This window comes from Cucurbita pepo, chromosome 4 (genome assembly GCF_057944985.1).
Source record: "Cucurbita pepo subsp. pepo isolate OVF chromosome 4, ASM5794498v1, whole genome shotgun sequence".
NCBI lineage: Eukaryota > Viridiplantae > Streptophyta > Magnoliopsida > Cucurbitales > Cucurbitaceae > Cucurbita > Cucurbita pepo.
The window spans coordinates 554026-573118 of NC_141801.1; the positions used below are offsets into that span (position 1 = coordinate 554026).

The 19093-nt window shown below is 41.1% G+C and overlaps 6 protein-coding genes and 2 non-coding genes across 13 annotated transcripts; 3 read left to right on the forward strand and 5 right to left on the reverse strand.

Moving 5' to 3' along the window:
* The first annotated feature begins 29 nt into the window (after positions 1-29).
* On the forward strand, positions 30-1754 carry LOC111793854 (uncharacterized). The gene is made up of 2 exons (XM_023675916.2): positions 30-181; positions 540-1754. Exons 1-2 carry the CDS (start codon positions 88-90, stop codon positions 833-835), a joined length of 390 nt encoding a protein of 129 aa, XP_023531684.2. The 5' UTR covers positions 30-87; the 3' UTR covers positions 836-1754.
* A 262-nt stretch (positions 1755-2016) lies between these two features.
* LOC111792114 (uncharacterized) lies at positions 2017-4671 on the reverse strand. Of its 2 annotated transcripts, none has more exons than XM_087122903.1 (6): positions 3784-4671; positions 3514-3716; positions 3306-3444; positions 3082-3167; positions 2923-3014; positions 2017-2604 (listed from the first exon to the last, which is right to left on the reverse strand). In XM_087122903.1, the coding sequence occupies exons 1-6, from the start codon at positions 3850-3852 to the stop codon at positions 2357-2359; spliced, it is 837 nt and encodes a 278-aa protein (XP_086979029.1). In that variant the 5' UTR covers positions 3853-4671; the 3' UTR covers positions 2017-2356. The 2 variants fall into 2 exon arrangements, with proteins under 2 accessions (XP_086979029.1, XP_023529217.2); XM_023673449.2 differs by having other exon boundaries at positions 3282-3444.
* A 142-nt stretch (positions 4672-4813) lies between these two features.
* On the reverse strand, positions 4814-5549 carry LOC111792116 (photosystem II repair protein PSB27-H1, chloroplastic-like). The gene has a single exon (XM_023673450.2). It carries the CDS (start codon positions 5505-5507, stop codon positions 5001-5003), a length of 507 nt encoding a protein of 168 aa, XP_023529218.1. The 5' UTR covers positions 5508-5549; the 3' UTR covers positions 4814-5000.
* A 1909-nt stretch (positions 5550-7458) lies between these two features.
* LOC111793385 (putative protein phosphatase 2C 52) lies at positions 7459-10168 on the forward strand. 2 transcript variants are annotated; one of them, XM_023675230.2, is made up of 7 exons: positions 7459-7681; positions 7783-7836; positions 8142-8432; positions 8504-8854; positions 8923-9040; positions 9120-9343; positions 9419-10168. In XM_023675230.2, the coding sequence occupies exons 3-7, from the start codon at positions 8172-8174 to the stop codon at positions 9887-9889; spliced, it is 1425 nt and encodes a 474-aa protein (XP_023530998.1). In that variant the 5' UTR covers positions 7459-7681; positions 7783-7836; positions 8142-8171; the 3' UTR covers positions 9890-10168. The 2 variants fall into 2 exon arrangements, with proteins under 2 accessions (XP_023530998.1, XP_086979504.1); XM_087123378.1 differs by having other exon boundaries at positions 8147-8432.
* LOC111793386 (Peroxisomal membrane 22 kDa (Mpv17/PMP22) family protein) lies at positions 10003-12925 on the reverse strand. Of its 2 annotated transcripts, XM_023675232.2 has the most exons (7): positions 12408-12923; positions 11106-11246; positions 10915-11028; positions 10662-10835; positions 10472-10587; positions 10300-10384; positions 10003-10213 (listed from the first exon to the last, which is right to left on the reverse strand). In XM_023675232.2, exons 1-7 carry the CDS (start codon positions 12813-12815, stop codon positions 10208-10210), a joined length of 1044 nt encoding a protein of 347 aa, XP_023531000.1. In that variant the 5' UTR covers positions 12816-12923; the 3' UTR covers positions 10003-10207. The 2 variants fall into 2 exon arrangements, 1 of the variants encoding a protein (XP_023531000.1); XR_002814929.2 differs by lacking the exon at positions 10003-10213 and having other exon boundaries at positions 10472-10583; positions 12408-12925.
* Positions 12926-13958: 1033 nt separating this feature from the next.
* TRNAQ-CUG (transfer RNA glutamine (anticodon CUG)) lies at positions 13959-14030 on the reverse strand. Its single transcript has one exon. It is a non-coding gene; the product is annotated as a tRNA-Gln (tRNA).
* An 85-nt stretch (positions 14031-14115) lies between these two features.
* On the reverse strand, positions 14116-14187 carry TRNAQ-UUG (transfer RNA glutamine (anticodon UUG)). The gene has a single exon. It is a non-coding gene; the product is annotated as a tRNA-Gln (tRNA).
* Positions 14188-14263: 76 nt separating this feature from the next.
* On the forward strand, positions 14264-19050 carry LOC111793700 (F-box/kelch-repeat protein At1g16250). Of its 3 annotated transcripts, none has more exons than XM_023675706.2 (3): positions 14264-14484; positions 14824-15985; positions 16072-19050. In XM_023675706.2, the coding sequence occupies exon 3, from the start codon at positions 16454-16456 to the stop codon at positions 17510-17512; it is 1059 nt and encodes a 352-aa protein (XP_023531474.1). In that variant the 5' UTR covers positions 14264-14484; positions 14824-15985; positions 16072-16453; the 3' UTR covers positions 17513-19050. The 3 variants fall into 3 exon arrangements, with proteins under 3 accessions (XP_023531474.1, XP_086979704.1, XP_086979703.1); XM_087123578.1 differs by having other exon boundaries at positions 14824-15178; positions 15290-19050; XM_087123577.1 differs by having other exon boundaries at positions 14824-19050.
* The last annotated feature ends 43 nt before the right edge of the window (positions 19051-19093 follow it).

Below are 19093 nucleotides of genomic sequence, written 5' to 3' on the forward strand. Positions count from 1 at the left end.
AATATCATGCCTTTATATATCCTCTTCATTTCCTTTGCTTACCCACTTAAAAAGGAACCATTTTTCTTCACTTTTTACTCAAAAACCATGAAGGCTTTGCCTTGCTTCTCTCTAATCTTCATTGCTTTCTTGTTATTCCCGATACCCATTTCGTCCCGACGCATTTCTCAGCTAAATTCACGTACTCACACTTACCTCTCTTGTTTCTGTGTGATATCTCACATTGGTTGGAGGGGAGAACGAAACACCATTTGTAAGCGTGTGGAAACCTTTCCCTAGCAAACGCGTAATGAAGAAGCTCACAAGGGAAAACCCAAAAACTTTAAGGGAAGCCCGGAAGAGAAAACCCAAAGAAAGTATCTGAATGAGGCAGATATTGTCCTTTTTGAACTTCCCTCAATGTTTTTAAAACGGGTCTAGTAGGGAGAGGTTTCCACGTCCTTGTAAACCGTGTTTCGTTCTCCTCCCCAAGGTAGGATATGGGATATCACATTTCTTTTGTGCAAACATGGACTAACCTTCATGACTCTTCCATGCAGGTCGTGGCCACCACCACAAGGCGGCAGTCGACTCGGTCAGGGCGGTGGAAGCAGCGAAAGGGAAGTCGTACTGGCCCGTAACGAAGGCGGTGGCAGCGGCGGTGATGGGGAGAAAAGGCCCGGAGACGGTTGAAGTAGCGGGGTCGAGCTTGCCAGATTGTTCACATGCTTGTGGCTCATGCTCGCCGTGCAGGCTAGTGATGATAAGCTTTGTTTGTGCTACGCTTCATGAGGCGGAGACATGTCCAATGGCTTATAGGTGCATGTGCAATAACAAGTCATATCCTGTTCCTTGATCCAAACCATTTCAAACCCTTTTTTACACTGTAAAAATATATTGACCGTTGCCCATGTCTTGTTTCTGTTAGTTTTTTTTACTGGGAGTTAAGAGTTGTAATCAGAGAGCTTTTCTACCAACTTTTTTGGTAACTTATTCGGTATATGTTTGTGTTTTAGTTTAGGTTTCGATAAACGAGAATGAAATCGAAATTACCATTGTCAACGTTTTAGCTAGGGTTTGACCCGACTAGGGACAACTGTTACGGGTAAAATTATTGATTGAGTCGAAACCTCATCAAGAGTAAAAGCCTAAAGACTGAGGGCCGGTCAAGCTCGAAAGGGCACACCATGAGCGATGACCAAGGATGAGGCCCTCGAGGCCAATTCCATAAGGGTCAGCCACGACCCTTGACGTTGACCTCACAAGGTCAACTATCGATTAAGATGACTAAAGTTTGAGTCTTGACTACTATCATTTAAGACCCACCCATTTGAGAGATAGACGGATCGAGTCATAGTTCAACCTTGTAAACGCTTTTCGTACTAAGCAAGTTATAGAAATCATAGGAAAATTATATCCGTTCGAGAAGGGAATGAAGCATTTATTACAAGGGTGTGAAAACCTCTCCCTAGTAGACGTGGTTTAAAATCGTGAGGCTGGCGGCGATATGTAATGGGCCAAAACGGAGAATATCTGCTAACAGTGGGGTTAGACTGTTACACTAAGCCACGGTATAAATACAAGTCAGAAGATGGAAGGGTACATTCAAAACACTCACATATTGCTCTCTCTACACCAATTATTGACTCAATTCCTGACGTGAACGTCAGAGTCATGGTGGTTTATCATCACATCCTCGTTAACCTCTCTCCGTTTCATAGACGCATCACACGGTTTTGAATCATATAAATTTATTTGATATCAACTTAGCTCGAGTATGTTGTACTCCAATTATTGTGGGCTTGGGCTTCTAATTTGTCTAAGAATTCAAAAAAAAAAAAACCATGACGCAAATTGGCGTCTTCGAAAATTAAGAAAGCAAGAGTATTATACTCATTCATAGTCATCATGTCAACATCATTTAAGAATAATCATTGAGAGATGTCAACTTTTGGTGAACGTTCTAATCGAATTTTCTACTTAAATGGTAGTTTTGAAACTTATTTTTAAGTACGATGTAACACGTGAAACATATGGTTTATGTTCCTGAAACCGTCACTATATATGATTAAAATATTGAATGTATTAACAACTATATCTTAAAAGTATGGTATAAAATTGATGGGATGAAATATTATAATGTTCGGCCTATTTTGATATTGATCATTGATGCCGTTTTTCATGTACGCAAATCATCGTCTTTCCGCAACAATTTTTATTAGTCTCTCTCTTACCCATTCTGTGTGATATATCTCGACCAAAGTTTCTAATTCATTTGGAAGGACCCCACGAACAAAAAAGAAAAAAAAGGGGTTATATTGAGACGAGACAAGACTCGACGGGACGATGATTGATTGATTCATTGATTCATTGTGTGTTAGCCACGACGCATACTTGTAAAGAAGTTGAAGTCGTGGTGTTGAACCTTTAACTGTTTTAGCCACGACTCCGCCACGCTCGACAGTGACACGAGCCTCTCTTGATCCCGACCGTCGTTGCCCGCCATCCATAGGCTCCCTTGCATCTTGTACGTCACCACCCCAAATGGTGCCAACGGTATCCCTTCCCCTGGTTCCCTCTTTCGTTGCCTCGTCATTCTACTGCACTCCTCCTCCATCTTCTTATCTACCAACCACCATTAAAAACAAACCATATTTGGTTAAATAAGTAAAAATATAAAATAATATTCAACATAATTCCAAAAATCACATTAGGTGGGCCGTCTTGTCAAACAAGACAAAGATTTGATAGGACAAGAGACAAAGAATATACTCGTTGTCCTCAACCTCATTTAGCTCACACGGAGAAATCTATTCTCACTCTCTCTTTCATTCTCTGTTCAGCCCGGTGAATCAAGTGAACATCTTTAATTAAAACATGTCTTTTATCTCGAACCTCGATCAATATCTGAAAGAACAAACCGAGCTTACGAAAACATAATACCTTGAAACGAAGACGAGAGAATATGATAAGTGAGGAAACAAGTGTTCAAGTCCTTGATATTTCTTCCCATTGGAATGTGATAAATTGGGTACCTACAAAAATGGTTCCTTTAACACTCCACAAACAGAGCAACAGAAAAACAGAGTCTCAGAACATTACCAAGAAACAGACATCCAGCTTGCTGGAGAAAGATCCACACTTCTTAGTGTCATCAAACCTGGGAATCTCCGAGCTAATTCATTGATCTAAAAAGGGTCACGAACAAAAACTTCAAAATCAATCTAAAAACAGCAGATTTGATGAACAAGACAAGAACATGAACATGAACAACAAAAACCAGATTGTTCTGTCGAAAGCACCTTATCCAGTAAAGGGAGTCTTACATACGGCGTTGATTTCTCAATGAACTCAAAATAAAGATACCCCAATCGATCCTCATCATCTGAGGAAGTGCTTCCAGCTTCAAAGTGATAGTCACTGCAAGAATCCCCTGTTTCTCCATTACCAGACTCTGTTTTTAGCCTGAAAAACAGAGCATTCCATTTCAGAACTCATCAAGAACAAACAATGAATCAAATTCAAAGAAAATACCTAAAAGAAGTGAAGATTTGAATGCCAGAGAGATATGGAACATAATATTGATTCAATGATTCTCCATCGCTTAAAGTGATTGGAACTTTGGCGCCATAAGCACTCCATTCAGCATAGCAGTTCCAGAGGTTACTCAAAGTGAAATACTCAATTTTTTCTCTCTCAAGTGCATGCCAGAAACGATTGAGCTTCTTGATTTCTGGCTGAAAATGGTTAAAAACAGTGAAAAACCCATTGAAATTAATGAAATCAGCTTGAAAATTAGCTTACCTTGAGAAGGAATTGGGATTGAGCTACTGGAGTTGTGTAATGGAGGAAGCTATCCAAACAGGACGCCATTTTTGAAGCTTAATGGAACAGAAGAGAGAGAGAGAGGAAGAAGATGGTTGAAGGATGAGAGAGCGAGGATTCTGTTCTTGGATGTTCTTAAAACAGTAAAATCTGACAGAGTATAAGAACAAAAACAAAACAAGAAAAACCCTTTACCCTGTCGTCTTCTTCCTTAAATCACTCGGATTCTTAGCTGGTAAAGGTGCAGAAACTCATGAGCTCATTCAAACAAGCAATTCGTTTAAGGAATTGGACTTTTGTTTATCCATAAATCAAGCAACCCCAGAATCAAAAACTCGGATCGATGGAAAAAGGGTTCGAGTTAAAAAGATTTTCGGACGTGAGTTTTCGTTAAAATGTTCGTTAGTCTTTTGGAGCGGCTAAAATGGTTGTTATCGTTAAATTGATCATTTTGTTGTCGTTATTTCATTTTTGTAACTACAGTGTACTTCTCGAGAGAATGATGAAAAAGGGTTCGAGTGAAAAGATTTTGTGACGGTTAAAACCGTTACTATCATAAAATTGATTTTTTGTTGTCGTAATTCCATTTTTGTTACCACGTGCTTTTATTGATTTTTCGCTTCATGCTATCGATAACCCGTTTAAAGATTTACCATGAAGAAAGTACACCAACAATCTTCAATCATCCTCCACTGGAACAAAGTACACCATAGACCCTCTCTTGAGGCTTCCTTTTTTGGAGCTCTCCAACCACCTTCCCTCTTAATCGAGACTCAACTTATTCTCTAGAGCCCTCAGACAAAAGTATACCATTTGTTCAACACTTAGTAACATTTGACTACACTATCAAGACTCACAACTTCTCTATTCTATTGTCATGACTAAGTTAAGGACATGGCTCTGATATCATATCGTTGAACACAATCAAACACTGCACTCTTTATTAACACAAATCCCAAGAAATCTGAAGTAATCTCCGGAACAATCTATGAGCAATATTAAAAAAAAATTTAGAACGGATCAATAATATAATTTTATACTTTTTTTACGAGACATAATTATCATCAAAATACCTAATAATGTATTAATCTCGGAGCATTAATCACCGAATTATAGAATTTTCTCCTCTCGTAAATTCATAAATATGCAAATAGAAAATTAGAAAAAGAATAATTAAAATTCCCTCACTTAATTGTTCATCTCCCTCTTGACAGAGCCTTCTCCGCCGTGTCCATCTCTTCCAAGATCCTGGCCTTCCTCTTCGCCGGAATCGGCGCCGTCGGTCCAAAGCTAACGTAATGCCCCGAGACCGCATTCAAAGCCGAATACATATCCCTAAACGAAGCTCGTCCCAACAGAGATTTCTCCTTCCTGTACTTCGCCACCCAAGAATTCGAACTTTCTCGAAGCTCCGCCACGGCTTCCGCCACATTCGGGTCGTTTTTGTCCATTTTGATCGTCGTTCTCACCTTGTTTATCACCTCATTTGTGTCCTTCACGTACTCCTCATCGTTCGAGGCTTGTGCCGGCGCCGGAGGAAGCAGAACCCACGGCGCTGCTAGAACAGAGGCGGTTAGTGACAGTAGCTCGCGGCGGCGCGGGTGGTGGACGGCGGCGGCGGAAATGGTGGATTTGGGCTTGGGAGGGATGATGAGAGGCTGAGATTTGGAGGTACAGGGAGTCAGGAGTGTTCGAGAGGCCATGATTTTGGGGCAATTGGAGAGGAGAAATGCAGCTGAAAAACAGAGATTTTTAGCGAGGAATTTGGGGAATTGGGTGTTCGCCACGTGTACTTATCATCTTATCCTATTTGTCGGATTTATGGATGAGGAATGGACCAATGAGATACGAGGTTTAGATCTTCTGTCTCTTCTTCATTGGGAGAAAATGGGCTCAAGCCCATTAGAAGAAAGTTGGGCCCAAGTACTAAGCCCAATTGTGAAGGAATTTTGATTTATTTTATATTAATAATTTATTATTGAAATAACTTTAAATAGTTTAATACAATAAATTTTGAAAATTCTCTCCTCTAATGCAACGGTGATCGTCCCCCCGTGTACGCCCCGAGGAAAAGAAAAGAATTTGAACCCGAAGCTAAATTTTTTGACTCACAACAGTCGTGTTAGTTCTAACGGTGGGTGCATTTCTCGACTCTAATAGTGGGTTATTTACTATACATTTGTTAACAAAAATTCAGATAAGGACAAGAACGTCGTGGATGGGTGAACACGGGTGCTATGAGAGTTATGGGAGGGTCTATTTTTTTGCATTTGGTTTAGAATCTAAATTCAAAACTTTTCTCGACTACTTTTCAATCATTTTATGTATAAACGCGTTCGACATTCAATGTGGAATTGTTTAAAGCTTTTTGACTAACGAATAGAAAATAATAGTAATAATAATAAAGACAAAAGCACCCATCGTCTTTTCTCCCATCTTTTTTCTAGTGAAAATAACTTTTCACATCGTTTTATCCACATGGGACCAATTCTATCAATTGTCATTCTTTTCAAAGTCGAGATTAAAGGAATAAAGTAAAATGGAAAAGGTTTATATGATTTAAGGCTGGTCGTCTACATTTGTCAAAATAATTTTTTATGTTTATATTTGGATCCCTGATCTTTAAGAAATATCAAGTTTTTGAACGTTTAAATTTGTGCGTAAGAGCTGCTTGAATTCTAAAAACATCGAACAGGAGTGCTCGTGGGTTGGGTTGAGACATTTCTTAGACCCAACCCAATTGTTCGGACTGTAATTTTTTCAACTCAAACAACTCTTATTAAACAGTGAATCAAATCTCATTTTGACCCTCAACAGTGTGGATTGTGAGATCCCACATCAGTTGTAGTGGACAACAAAACATTCCTTATAAGGGTGTGAAAACATCTCCCTAGTAAACACGTTTTAAAACAGTGAAGCTGACAACGATACATAACGGACTAAAGTAGACAATATCTACTCTCAGTGAGCTTGGACTCTTACAATAATTGTGCAACATCTACTCATGCACTCAAGTAAGTCAGCCAACTTAGTTATAATTGTCATTGGCTTGAGCTACGTATGCTCAAGCCTCTAGCCCTGCTCTTGAAAAACAGTTTTAAAAAATGGGTCGAAGAAAGTTCGGAAAGTAATATTATAAGCTAGCACGCAATCACATGTATTAAAGTATGACTATGACATTAGACATGAAACCCCAACAACATGTTTTGGACAAACACGATCATAACACAACAGTGTTTGTTCCCGCCAAGAAAAGAAGCGTAGCGGGAGATGGGTCTCTTGTATTTGCACTTTCCTTCCGAGATCAATGTTGTATTTACGGGCATACCCTATTGTTTGATCGAATATTGACCGGGACGAACCCAACATGCATAGAGACAACAAACAATCTCTTGGACCCAACTTCCAAAATTACACTGTAAAGTAGAAGCAATCCAGAAAAAAAGGAAACCACCTGCCTTGAAGAGAACAAAAATGGCCAAATGGGAAAAACACCAAAGCAAGCACGAGCAGTAGCTGACTCAAATCAAACAGAACAAAATATCTTGAATTCAGAGACCGTTCTTTTCATTTTCAGCCGTTGGATCTATTTGGTGGTGGGGTTTCTTGTTCATTTCACGTTTGTTTTCATTAATTATAACAGATACCTCTGAAAGTTTGTACAGTTTCATTCAATTTATGGCGTTTTCAGCGCCCAAAAGGAGAAACGCTCTTCTGGGATTCTCTTAGCTTATCCAAACAACGCTCTGTTCATCAGCCCTCTCTCTCTCTCTCTGCCTCTTTATTTGACCTAAAATCAAAGCCACAGGCCCAAGTTTGGCTGTTTCTCGTCCTCTTTTTCGTTTCCCTTTGCCATTTGTTCAACATTGCTTAATGGGTGTGTTTTTATTTGCTTGAATTTGGTGTTTTTTGGTTTGGTTTTCCAAGAACCAACACAGTTTCTTTGTTTTCTCTGATTTTGGTTGTGTTTTTGTACAGATTATTAGTCGATTTTGGTGAAGAAAACGGTGGAAGCCATGAAATTTTGAACTTGTAAGTGTTCTTTTCTGGATTTCATGTATGAATGTCGAGCTAAATCACTGTTTCCAGCCATTTTCAAGCTTGAAATCAAGTAAAAATTTGATGTTCTTGCTTGATTCTCTTGTGTTCATAGCTCATTTGAACAAATGGGGTAAAGGGTCTCGAGGGATTTTCTAAAAACCTTGAGATTTCCGAATATTATTATTGTTTAATGATGTTTTTCTGTCTGTCTCTCTGTTGGGTTTTCTGGTTTTTTGGTGTTTCAACGTGTTATTTGAGATCTAATCTAAAAGGGGAATCTTGTTGTTCTTATTTAGATTAGATGATGCTCTTTTGAAGCTAAGAAAATGGGTGGTTGTGTCTCTACGAGTAGCCATAGTACTAGTAGTAGCCAGAGCAATGGGGAATCAGTGTCTTCCTCGTGTTTGGGAATTGAATTTCGAGGTCGAAAACGAACGAAACGAACATTTTCCGACCATGTTTACGCTCTTCAGAAGCTCTCTTCAGCTTCCAATAGGATCTTCATGAACGGGAAGAGTCGTTGTTCGTGCATTTTCACGCAACAAGGTCGAAAGGGCATCAACCAGGATGCCATGGTTGTGTGGGAAGTAAGCTCTGTTTCTGTTCTTTCATACAATGAATTGTTGTCTTTAGAGGTTCATTCTTGCTGTTTTTATAGGATTTCATGTTGGAGGACACGATCTTTTGTGGTGTGTTCGATGGTCACGGACCTTACGGGCATCTCGTTGCTCGAAAAGTTAGGGATACATTGCCTATAAAGTTGCTGTCATTCTTCCAGTCTCCTCAGTTGAAGCAAAAGAACTCTGCTAAAACGTGTTTCCAGAGGAATTTGAAGACGCCTCGAGAATGTGACGATTCTGATAAGGATCGTTTTATCGAGGACTCGCTGAATTCGGTATGGAGAGATGCGTTTTTGAACTCGTATAAAGCTATGGATAAGGAGCTGAGATCACACCCTAATCTGGACTGCTTTTGTAGTGGTAGCACTGCAGTCACCATTGTTAAACAGGTTTGAGAAGAAGGATGTTCTTTTCAATCATTTTTTGTTTCTTTGATTCTTATTCGGTCGTGTTTTAGGGGTCGAATCTGTTCATGGGGTATATCGGAGACTCTCGAGCAATCCTTGCTTCAAAGGACGCCAATGACTCGACTGTGGCGGTTCAATTGACCGTCGATCTTAAGCCAGATTTGCCAAGTACGTCGGTTGCTGTGTTCGGTTTTGGTATTTGATTCATGAGCTAAGTTGTGAGTGACTGATAATCATCATGTTGTAGGAGAAGCTGAAAGAATCAAAAGGTGTAAAGGTAGAGTTTTTGCATTGCAAGATGAGCCTGAAGTGTCAAGGGTATGGTTACCTTTCGACGATGCGCCCGGTTTAGCTATGGCTCGAGCATTTGGCGATTTCTGTTTGAAAGAATACGGAGTTATCTCTATACCTGAATTCTCTCATCGAACGCTCACTGACGCCGATCAGTTCATTGTTCTTGCATCAGATGGGGTAAGTTTTCTGTTCTGCTAAGTCTTGAACATAACAAAATCTGAAAGGAATCAAGATAATGTAGAACTGTTGCAGGTATGGGATGTGTTGAGCAATGAAGAGGTGGTTGAAATAGTGTCCTCGGCCCCGACTCGCTCGTCTGCTGCGAGGTCTGTGGTTGACTCTGCTGCTCGTGAATGGAAGCTCAAATACCCCACCTCGAAAATGGACGACTGTGCTGTCGTCTGCTTGTTTCTCGACGGGAAGATGGACTCTGAATCCGACTGTGAAGAACAAGGCTTCTCATCTGCAACATTGCGGAGTAATCATTCGGGTACTGCTGTCGAATCCGATGATGGCCAGAGGTCCGAGCCATGCTTGCAAAGGAACAACACTGTCAGATCATCAGAAGATGGCAGTAGTTTTGGAGGATTACCAGTCGACGACGGGGAGACCGGTGATGCTACACCTGCAGACGATCAAAACTGGTCGGGTTTAGAAGGAGTCACTCGAGTAAACTCGCTTGTTCAACTTCCTAGATTCTCTGATGAAAGGCCAGTGTCATAGGTTACAGGTTTGTGCAGCTACATTTTTGCCTCCAAGGCGATTCAAAACATGTCGAGTATCAGTTTCTACGCACAGAACGAAAATGAAATAACTCGACTAAACTCATCTCGAACTGACGAAGATGAAGAACTCGATAGTTCGGCTGTTCCGTCTATTAGAACAATCATTCAGAGAAAACTTGTCTGGGAACAAAAGTTCATTTAAAATGATGATAGCTTGCACATTGTTTCAGATAACAATCTGTTTCAGGAATAAAACAATAACTACTCTAATCTATCATTTCGAAGATTTGAATCCGTTTTCTTCTGTCGACCATGTCTAGTCCTGAAAGAACAATCAAGAAGTCGAATCATATCTCGTGTTCGAGTAAACCACTCGAAAGAAACAGTTTCAATGTAATAACGACTTGCCTTGTCTGGTCGACTGCTCGATGAAGCTTCGTTTTCTCCCGTCGATGACTCCGATATTCGTCCTTCGGATTTCTCATTCGAATAACTACAACGACAACAAACACGTTCAGTTTTGATCCTCGAGAATGTTAGATCAAACGAGATGTCCTTGAATGAAATTTTTGATACTCACGTTGAAAGGATGGTGACCCAGATGAGCTCCACACAGTCCACCCAAAGAAGCCTTTGCTCAACAGGAATAACACCATACGTTATGAGATGAGCAAATGGCCAAAGTTTCCAACCTGCCTGTCATGTAAATGGTCATAGAACACGAACAAACTCGAACATTATGTTAGATAAAGATCAGAGACGTATCGTACTGTGAGCATTGGCCAAAACGTTGACTTGAGTTCACTATAAACATCGGCCATAGATTCGGCACGAAGAATTCCCAGAACCACATAGTATATACTATTCCATAAAGCCGACCAGACGGTTTGATCGAACGCAACTTTTACTGGAACGACCCACCAATCTTTGAAGGGGAAGAGAACCTGTTAGCCATTAAACAATCTCATATATGCATACCATGAAGAACTAGACTAAGCAATACAATTGAACCATGGTTAGCACCTCACAGAATTGGTAGTAGTAATGAGAAAGAGATCCATGGAGAGTGAACCCAACAAGACCTGATCTGATCATGCGTGCCCTGTCGAACTCGAACAAAGGCCTCCCTTCATAGCACTGTAGGTTCATAATGTTATTGCTAAGATAGCATTGCTAGACGATAACGACAACGACAACGATCTGCAGGCGCTTACCTGAGCGATCCAATCTCCGAGAAAATAGACAATTCCGCTTATCATCATTTTGGCTAAAACTGGGTTCGTTTTGAGAGCTTCTTCATAAGCAATCCAATTGTGTTCAGGAGCATATCTTAGCACCTCATACAAGGTCCATCCCTGAGAACACATGACATAGAAATGCGATAAAAGGTGTTCCACTCTCTTAACAATTGTGAGATCCCACATCGGTTGGGGAGGAAAACGAAACATTTTTTATAAGGACGTAGAAAACTCTTCCTAGCAAACGCGTTTTAGAAACCTTGAGGGAAAACCCGAGAAAGAAAATGTCTACTAGTGGTGGGCTTGGGTTGTCACAACAACAACGAAGCATTTATCTTCTCCTGATTTACCCCTAGGAAAAATAGATTTTGTCTTAAGTAAATCGGATTTAGTTCCCATATTACACGACATAATCTGTAACGGACCAAGTCCACCACTAGCAGATATTGTCCTCTTTGGGCTTTCCCTTTCGGGTCTTCCCCTCAAGGTTTCCACACCCTTATAAAGGGTGGTGGGATCACACAATCTACTCCCATCCAGGGCCCAGCGTCCTTGCTTGCACTCGTTCCTTTCTCCAATCGATGTGGGACCCCACCAAATCCACCCCCTTCGGGGCTCAGCATTCTTGCTTGCACATCGCCTCATATCTACTCTCTTCGGAGCTCAGCCTCCTTGCTGGCACATTGCCTGGTGTTTGGCTCTGATACTATTTGTAACAGCCCAAGCCCACTCCTAGAAGATATTGTCCTCTTTGGGTTTTCCCTTTCGGGCTTCCCCTCAAAGTTTTTAAAATGTGTCTGCTAGGGAGAGGTTTCCACACCCTTATCAAGGATGTTTCGTTCTCCTTCCCAACCGATGTGGAATCTCACAATCCACCCCTTTCGGGGTCTAGCATCTTCGCCAGTACTCCACCTCATGTCCACCGCCTACGGGGCTCAACCTCTTCGCTGACACATCCCGGTATCTAGCTCTGATACCATTTATAACATCTCAAGCCCACCACTAACAAATATTGTCCTCTTTGGGTTTTCCCTTTCAGTCATCCCTCAAGGTTTTTAAAACACGTCTGCTAGGGTGAGGTTTCCACGCCCTTCTAAAGGGTATTTCGTTCTCCTCCCCCAACCGACGTAGGATCTCAGATACTCAAAGCAAAAAAAGAACTACTTCTACTAATTTAGTAGTAAACAGAAAGCAAAATCATTGGCAAAGTCATGGATGAATGAAACTAAATGACTGAAACGAAGAGTAAACATAGTTCCAATATGCAAGAAAACTCACATGCCATAGCTCATGATCGATAGTAAGCAATCTAGTAACCAGCAAGGTTCCAACCCCCAAAACAATGGTAGCATTAACAGCTCTGCCACTGAAACCCTTCAAAACTTCCACGGCGCCCTTCTCCTCATTCAAAGAAGAAGAAGATGCCTCAATTTTCTCAGACCCATCAAGGGATAACCTCTGTTCTCCATCCTTCAAACGATTCTCCTCCAAACGAACCAATTCTTGGTCGTCAATGGCCGACCTAACACCCCATTTTCTTCTCCTAACAATCGATCGGACCAAATTTTTTGTGGGTCTTGTTTTCTGATGCTCTTTGCGGAATGAAGAACTCGAATCGATTAGGGTTATGGGCGATTTTTTGAATTGAGGGATCCTTTGCGAGACGAAGCTGTTGATTGCCGCCATGGAAGACCAATAATCAGAGATTACCGATGAAGACTTTCAAAACGCATAACAAATTTAAGGATTGTGAAACGCAATATATTGAAAGGGATCAAATAATGTGATCCTAAAAGTTTCGTAACCTGAACGATTTCCACGAGCCATGATGTGACGGCCAAATCAATGATCTCCATTAGCCACTAAGAACAAAGGGTTAGCTCGTTCAACAGGCTTCTCGAATCGTTCTTCTAATGGACGGTAGAGCATTTAGCCGACCAATAAAGGGTAGCAATCTTCGTGGAGATGGATACTCTTCTGCCGCCATTTTTCTTGACGAAAGAAAAGGTAAAAATAAAAAATTATTTTTCTATGCTAATTTTTTTTTTTTTTAATTACTTTGAGGGGAAAGTAGAAATTATAATGTGACAAATAGTTAAAAATAAAAAATTATTTACTCGAACACTTACCGTTGACAATAGTGATTGGCGACTACCTTTGACGATGATTAACGACCCAGACAATCATTTCTAACAATGAAAACTAAAGACATGTGAGAATTAGGGTTTTTGAATCCAATGCGGACAGCCGTTTGCTTTGCTGTTAGAGGAGGAGGGGTGTATTCTAGTGTTTTACTTTCGTTTCGTATGGTTGAATTGAATAGATTTTGTCCCCTATTGAGAATACTTTCTTACTAGTACGAGTTGAGCCCGATGCAAATAGACTGGGGTAAAGATGCAGTAGGGTATCGACGATAAACTCAAGTGCCCTACAAACTATGCAAAATCACCATTTTAGGAATTCCATGCTTATGTTTTACTCTTCTATCAGCTCGATTGCCCATCTCCCGTCGTTGTTATTACAAGAAAGGGTCGTTGGTTGTTGAATGATTTGTTATTGTAGCAAAAGTAAAAAAGTCACGTAAGATCGAGGGACCAAAAAGGTAATTTTGTGAATTTTGAACCCGAGAAAAAAGAGAAAGAAAATGATTTAAAAAAAGAGGTCCTATTGAGATTTGAACTCGAGTTATTAGACTCCTAACCACTAGACCATAAGACCATTTGTTAACATAGGAAAAGTTAAGAAGTTACGTGAGATCAAGGGACCAAAAAGGTAATTTTGTGAATTTTGAACCGGAGAAAAAAAAAGAGAGAAAATGAGTAAAATATAAGATCCTACCGAGATTTGAACTCGGGTTACTGGATTCAGAGTCCAATGTCCTAACCACTAGACCATAGGACCATTTGTTTTATGGAAAGTAGGGACCATAAAGATCATTTTTTGAGCTTTGAACTCGAGTAAAAATAGAGAGAAAAGGAGGAAAAAGAGGTCCTACCGAGATTTGAACTCGGGTTACTGGATTCAAAGTCCAATGTCCTGACCACTAGACCATAGGACCATTTGTTGATAAACTTGTTCAATAAGATTATCTCATCAGGACTTTGATTTTAACTCCCTTCACCACTTTTAGCGCGCAAAAACCCCATGAGAAGAACCCTGTGGAAGGCGGCTCCATTCCTTTGCTCTTCATCTCGACGCCTTCATTCACTTGATCGCAAATCATATTCTCTGAATCGAAATGGGAAACTTTCTTCGAAGAACTCAGATTGCAATGCCGCTTGCGGTTTCTTTCCAGTGGCTCCTTCTTTGCCGCCATCTGAGAGTAAGCAAGCGACCTTGTTTGCGTTCGTCAAAGGTACCTTCCGCCCCCTTCCTCTTTGCTGCAATTGATGTGAATATCTGTTTCTTCAAATTCTATTTAGTTTTGTTAATCCTGATTCATTGAATTTCTTTTTACTCTTCAAAATCCATCTATGGATTCCTGAAGCTGAAGTTGATTACCACAAATTCACTTTGATTCGATTTCCTACCCGCTCCCACCTCCCGAATGGATAGAACCTTTTCTCGATGTTTCTGATGTAGTTTCGAGCTATCAAGTTTTGAATCTACTTGATCGGTTTTCGAACATGGAAGCCGATTTAGATTCTTTTTGTCGCAAGTTTTTCATCAAGTTAATGCCAAATTTGTCTTACAGTATGTTCAGCTTCGTGATTGGAGGATGCAACGGAATATTTTGAACTTCGTAGAAATAAATTAGTGGGAATCAATGCCATGTTCTATGCGAGTTTAGTTGATGGCCTTGGTAAGGCTGTGAGAGAATTTGAAGATGCAGACAATCTATTTGAAGAAATGTTCAAGTGCTCGAGATTCATATTGTTGTGAGGCCATTATGGATTCTCTAGCCAAGCATGGGAAGATCGATCAAACAGTTTGTTCATACACAATTCTTATTGATGGGCTGTTCAAGGAAGCATATAACTGAAGAGGCGACCACCCCCACTGTAGCCTCTTTCCGAGCTCTTGCCATGGGGTATGTCTTTGCCACAAAGGTGCGTTAGAAACTATCAACTCTATGGCTTTGCTTTTAGTTTCTCTTAAATGTTTCATACCATTGGAAATGTATTCCTTACTTGTAAATCCATCATCATTTCCTTAATTAGCTAACGTGGGACTTCCCTCGAACAAAATACACCATAGAGCCTCTCATGCGGCTTATAGAACTCTCGAACAGCCTCCCTTTAATCGAGACCGACTCATTCTCTAGAGCCCTCAAACAAAGTACACCCTTTATTCAACCCTTGAGTCATTTTTTTACTACAATTTTGAGGCTTGCAACTTTTTTATTCAATACTTAAGGATTCTATGGGCATTACTCAAGATATCTAGAGCTTGCAAAATCTTGGATGATCTATCTCCAATGTGTCTGGGACAGCATTTGAGGACATGATCCACACATTGTGCAAAGCCCGATGCATCAAGGAAGCTTGTAAATTGGCAGATGGACTCGTGGATGGGGGCAAAGAAATACCGGGAAGAATTTTGTCCTTTTTGGGGCCAGCGTCCTTACTGACACACCGTCTCATGTCTACCCCTCCAGGGAACAGCAAAAAGGTTGACACATTGTCTAGTGTCTGGCTCTGATACCATTTGTAACGCTCCAGATCCACCGCTAGCAAATATTGTCCTCTTTGGGTTTTCTCGTTTGGACTTCCCTTCAAGGCTTTAAAACACGTCTGATAGGGGAAGGTTTCGACACCCTTATAAATGGTGGTTTGTTCTCCTTCCCAACCAATGTGGGACATCACATCTTATCCTTGAGGAAGGGAGGTAATTCTGGGATAGCCATGCTTAGTAAGGTATGATGACGCTTAGTAAGGTTGGTATAGGATATGATAGGATGGATTGTTCTGACTCATTTTTATTTGTTGTTTTCATGCCTTAGCGTCTATACGTAACATAGCAAAGCGGATAATGTCTATTAGCGGTAGACTTAGACGGTTACAAATGGTATGACACCGAGCGGTGTGCCAGCAAGAACGTTGGGCCGGTGGATTATGAGATCCCACATCAAAACATTTCTTGAGGAGGAGTCTGAAAGGAAAAGCCAAGATATGGGACGAACAAGAAAATTTCTTAGTTTTTATCAGCAGTTGAATGAATCCACTGTTTTGAACCACCTCTCTCTTTTCACCCGATTCCCTTAACTTCGATGCAAACAAGTTACAGACCTTGGAAGTTTCTGACTGTTTCGTATATTTATTCTCCATTGATCTTCATTGTTCAATTCCCCTGCCTTCACTTCAAACTCCTTCCCTTTTATCCATATGGGGTCTCTTTCAATTGCCTCCACCTCGCCATCTTGGCCGCCGGCCGGAAACCCACCGGCCATTTTCAAGATCTGTGTATCTTATTGCGGCAAAGATGCTTCACAGGGCACCAACATCTCAAACTGGATCGATTGTTACGACCCACAAGAAAATTCATGGAACAGAGTTACTACAATCCCTGGACTTTTGAAAAACTATGCTCTTAAAGGCTTTTCAATGGTTTCGATCGGAGATTGCATATACGTCATCGGCGGTCGCCTCTGCGAGAAAATGACATCGGCTGTCAACCGGAGAACCAGAAGCGAGCTGGAAGTCCGGCGACAGGTTTTGCGGTACAACGTGAGTGAAGATATGTGGTACGATTGCGCGCCGCTCATCATCCCTCGATTCGATTTTGCCTGCGCCGTCATTGGCGACAAGATTTACGTCGCCGGCGGGAAATGTCAGCTCGACAGCGCTACCGGAATGTCGTCTGCAGAAGTTTATGACCCGACGGTGGACGAATGGCAATCGTTGCCGGAGATGAGTGCTTGCCGCCACAAATGTGTCGGAGTTTCGTGGCAGGGGAAATTCCATGTCATTGGTGGATTTGCCGGTAACAGTGATTACATCGGCAATATGGAGAGGAGTTCTGTTGAGGTGTACAATGGTGATGGTTCCCGGTGGGATCTGATCATCGGAATGTGGCAATTGGACGTTCCGCCGTATCAGATCATCGCCGTCGACGAGAAGTTGTTCAGCTCCGGCGACTGTCTCAATACATGGAAGGGACAGATCGAAGAGTATGATTGGAATTTGAATATTTGGAGTGAGGTCGATGGATCTCGATGTGAGGCTCTGTCGGCGACCAATTTTGTCACGATGGCGGCAGTCGGTGCTTACCTGTACTTTATTGCTGGGCGAAGGATGCCAAATCAGCCTTCTAAGATGACTTCGGTTGTCCACGTGTTTGACACATCAGCGAATGGTGACGCGTGGACAAGAATGGAGCCCGTGGAAGAGGAGGGAGTAAAGGAGCTTTGTAGCCATTGCTGCGTGGTAATTTTAAGAGAATAATTAGGAGAAAAAAAATTATATTATAAATATTTTCAAAATTTTAAGATTAATATTATAAATTAGACTAAATTAATAAAAATACTCGTAAATTTTGAAATTTGTCTAAAAAAACACTCTTTCAAATGTTTCAATAATATCATTAAACTTTTGAAAAATTTAAGGTATTTTTGAAACACTTCTAACCGTTAAAGGGCATTTTTAAAACTATTGTGAGAGTTTGAGGGTATTTTTGAAACAAAATATTTACTGCCTCCCTCTAAAATAAATAACAACGAAAGGATTCGTATCCCTCCCCTTTTGTTCGACGACTAGATTTGTTTGCTGCTTGCCACTCCCCGAGACCAGGGATGGGGTTGAACCATCATTCCAGAATTTGTTGGGACGAAACCAGAGTGGATGGCAAAACGGCGCCTTTGGGGTATGGCAGCTTGTGTTGTGCGTCATTCACTGGGTTCTGTTTTTTTAACAAACAGTTGGTACTCCCTAGCGAATGGGGACCGAGTTCTGTTTCCCTTCTAGTAAACGGAAAAGCTTATTCTTCACTTGCATTCTCCTATATTAGCGGGCCTATTCCATTTTAGGGTTCGTTCGTCCAACGTCTATACAAAGGATTACGTATGAGAAATATTGAAACCCGTCCTTTCAAATAGTATTGCTGTTGTTTTTTTTTTGTAGCCTTGAACTCAAAAGATTAAACCCGAACGCTACCGAGGACTGGACGATTCCACACGCTTCAATCGATTAGGCGAATGTTAGCTTATTTTTATTAATTTAGAAGTTATGTTATTTAAGAAAATGGGCCAAAAGATGAGGCAAATGTGGGCCCAATTATGAAGTAACATGAAGCCCAAGCCCAACATGTAAAACAAGCGTGAGAGAGAGAGAGAGAGAGAGAGAGAGAGAAAAGCAGGTGCACAGAAACTTGGTACATTCACGTGAGTACAAACTTTCGGACCCGGGCCCACATATCCACATGATCCACTTTTCAGACCCACACCTGCTCCATTTCCCTCCCATCCTCGACCCGAATACAATCATTCCCGTAACCAAACAGTCAACTCCTTTAACCCTCCCTCTGATCTAGACTGCCAAATTATATATATATATTTTAAAAATCTATCGGGATCTCACGTGCCGAGTCAGACACGTAAACCAATGAGTGAGCGAAACGTGGCGAAAGATGCTGGGCTGGAGACTGGTGCGTGTCCATGTTGGCAATGTGGTCCCGTCAATGGCAGGTTGGATTATTAGGGTACGGTTCTTTTTCGACATGTCGTACGTGGGCGGCACGTGAAAGACTGAGAGGCTACTGAAATTGAACGACGAATATCTGCCGTCACACGTGTTTGGTAGCACGTGCCGTTCACCATATCAGATCTCTATCTGTCATATATTTTCCAGACCATATTGTGACCATATTGTGAGATCTCAGATTGGTGGGAGAGGGAAACGAAAACATTTAGAACAAGGGTGAAGATGGGTTTGTAACAGGTCAAAGCAGACAATATTGACTAGTAATAGGACCAGTGGGCTTTTAGTAACGACTAGCGATAAGGGATCATAATGAACATGTTCGAGATG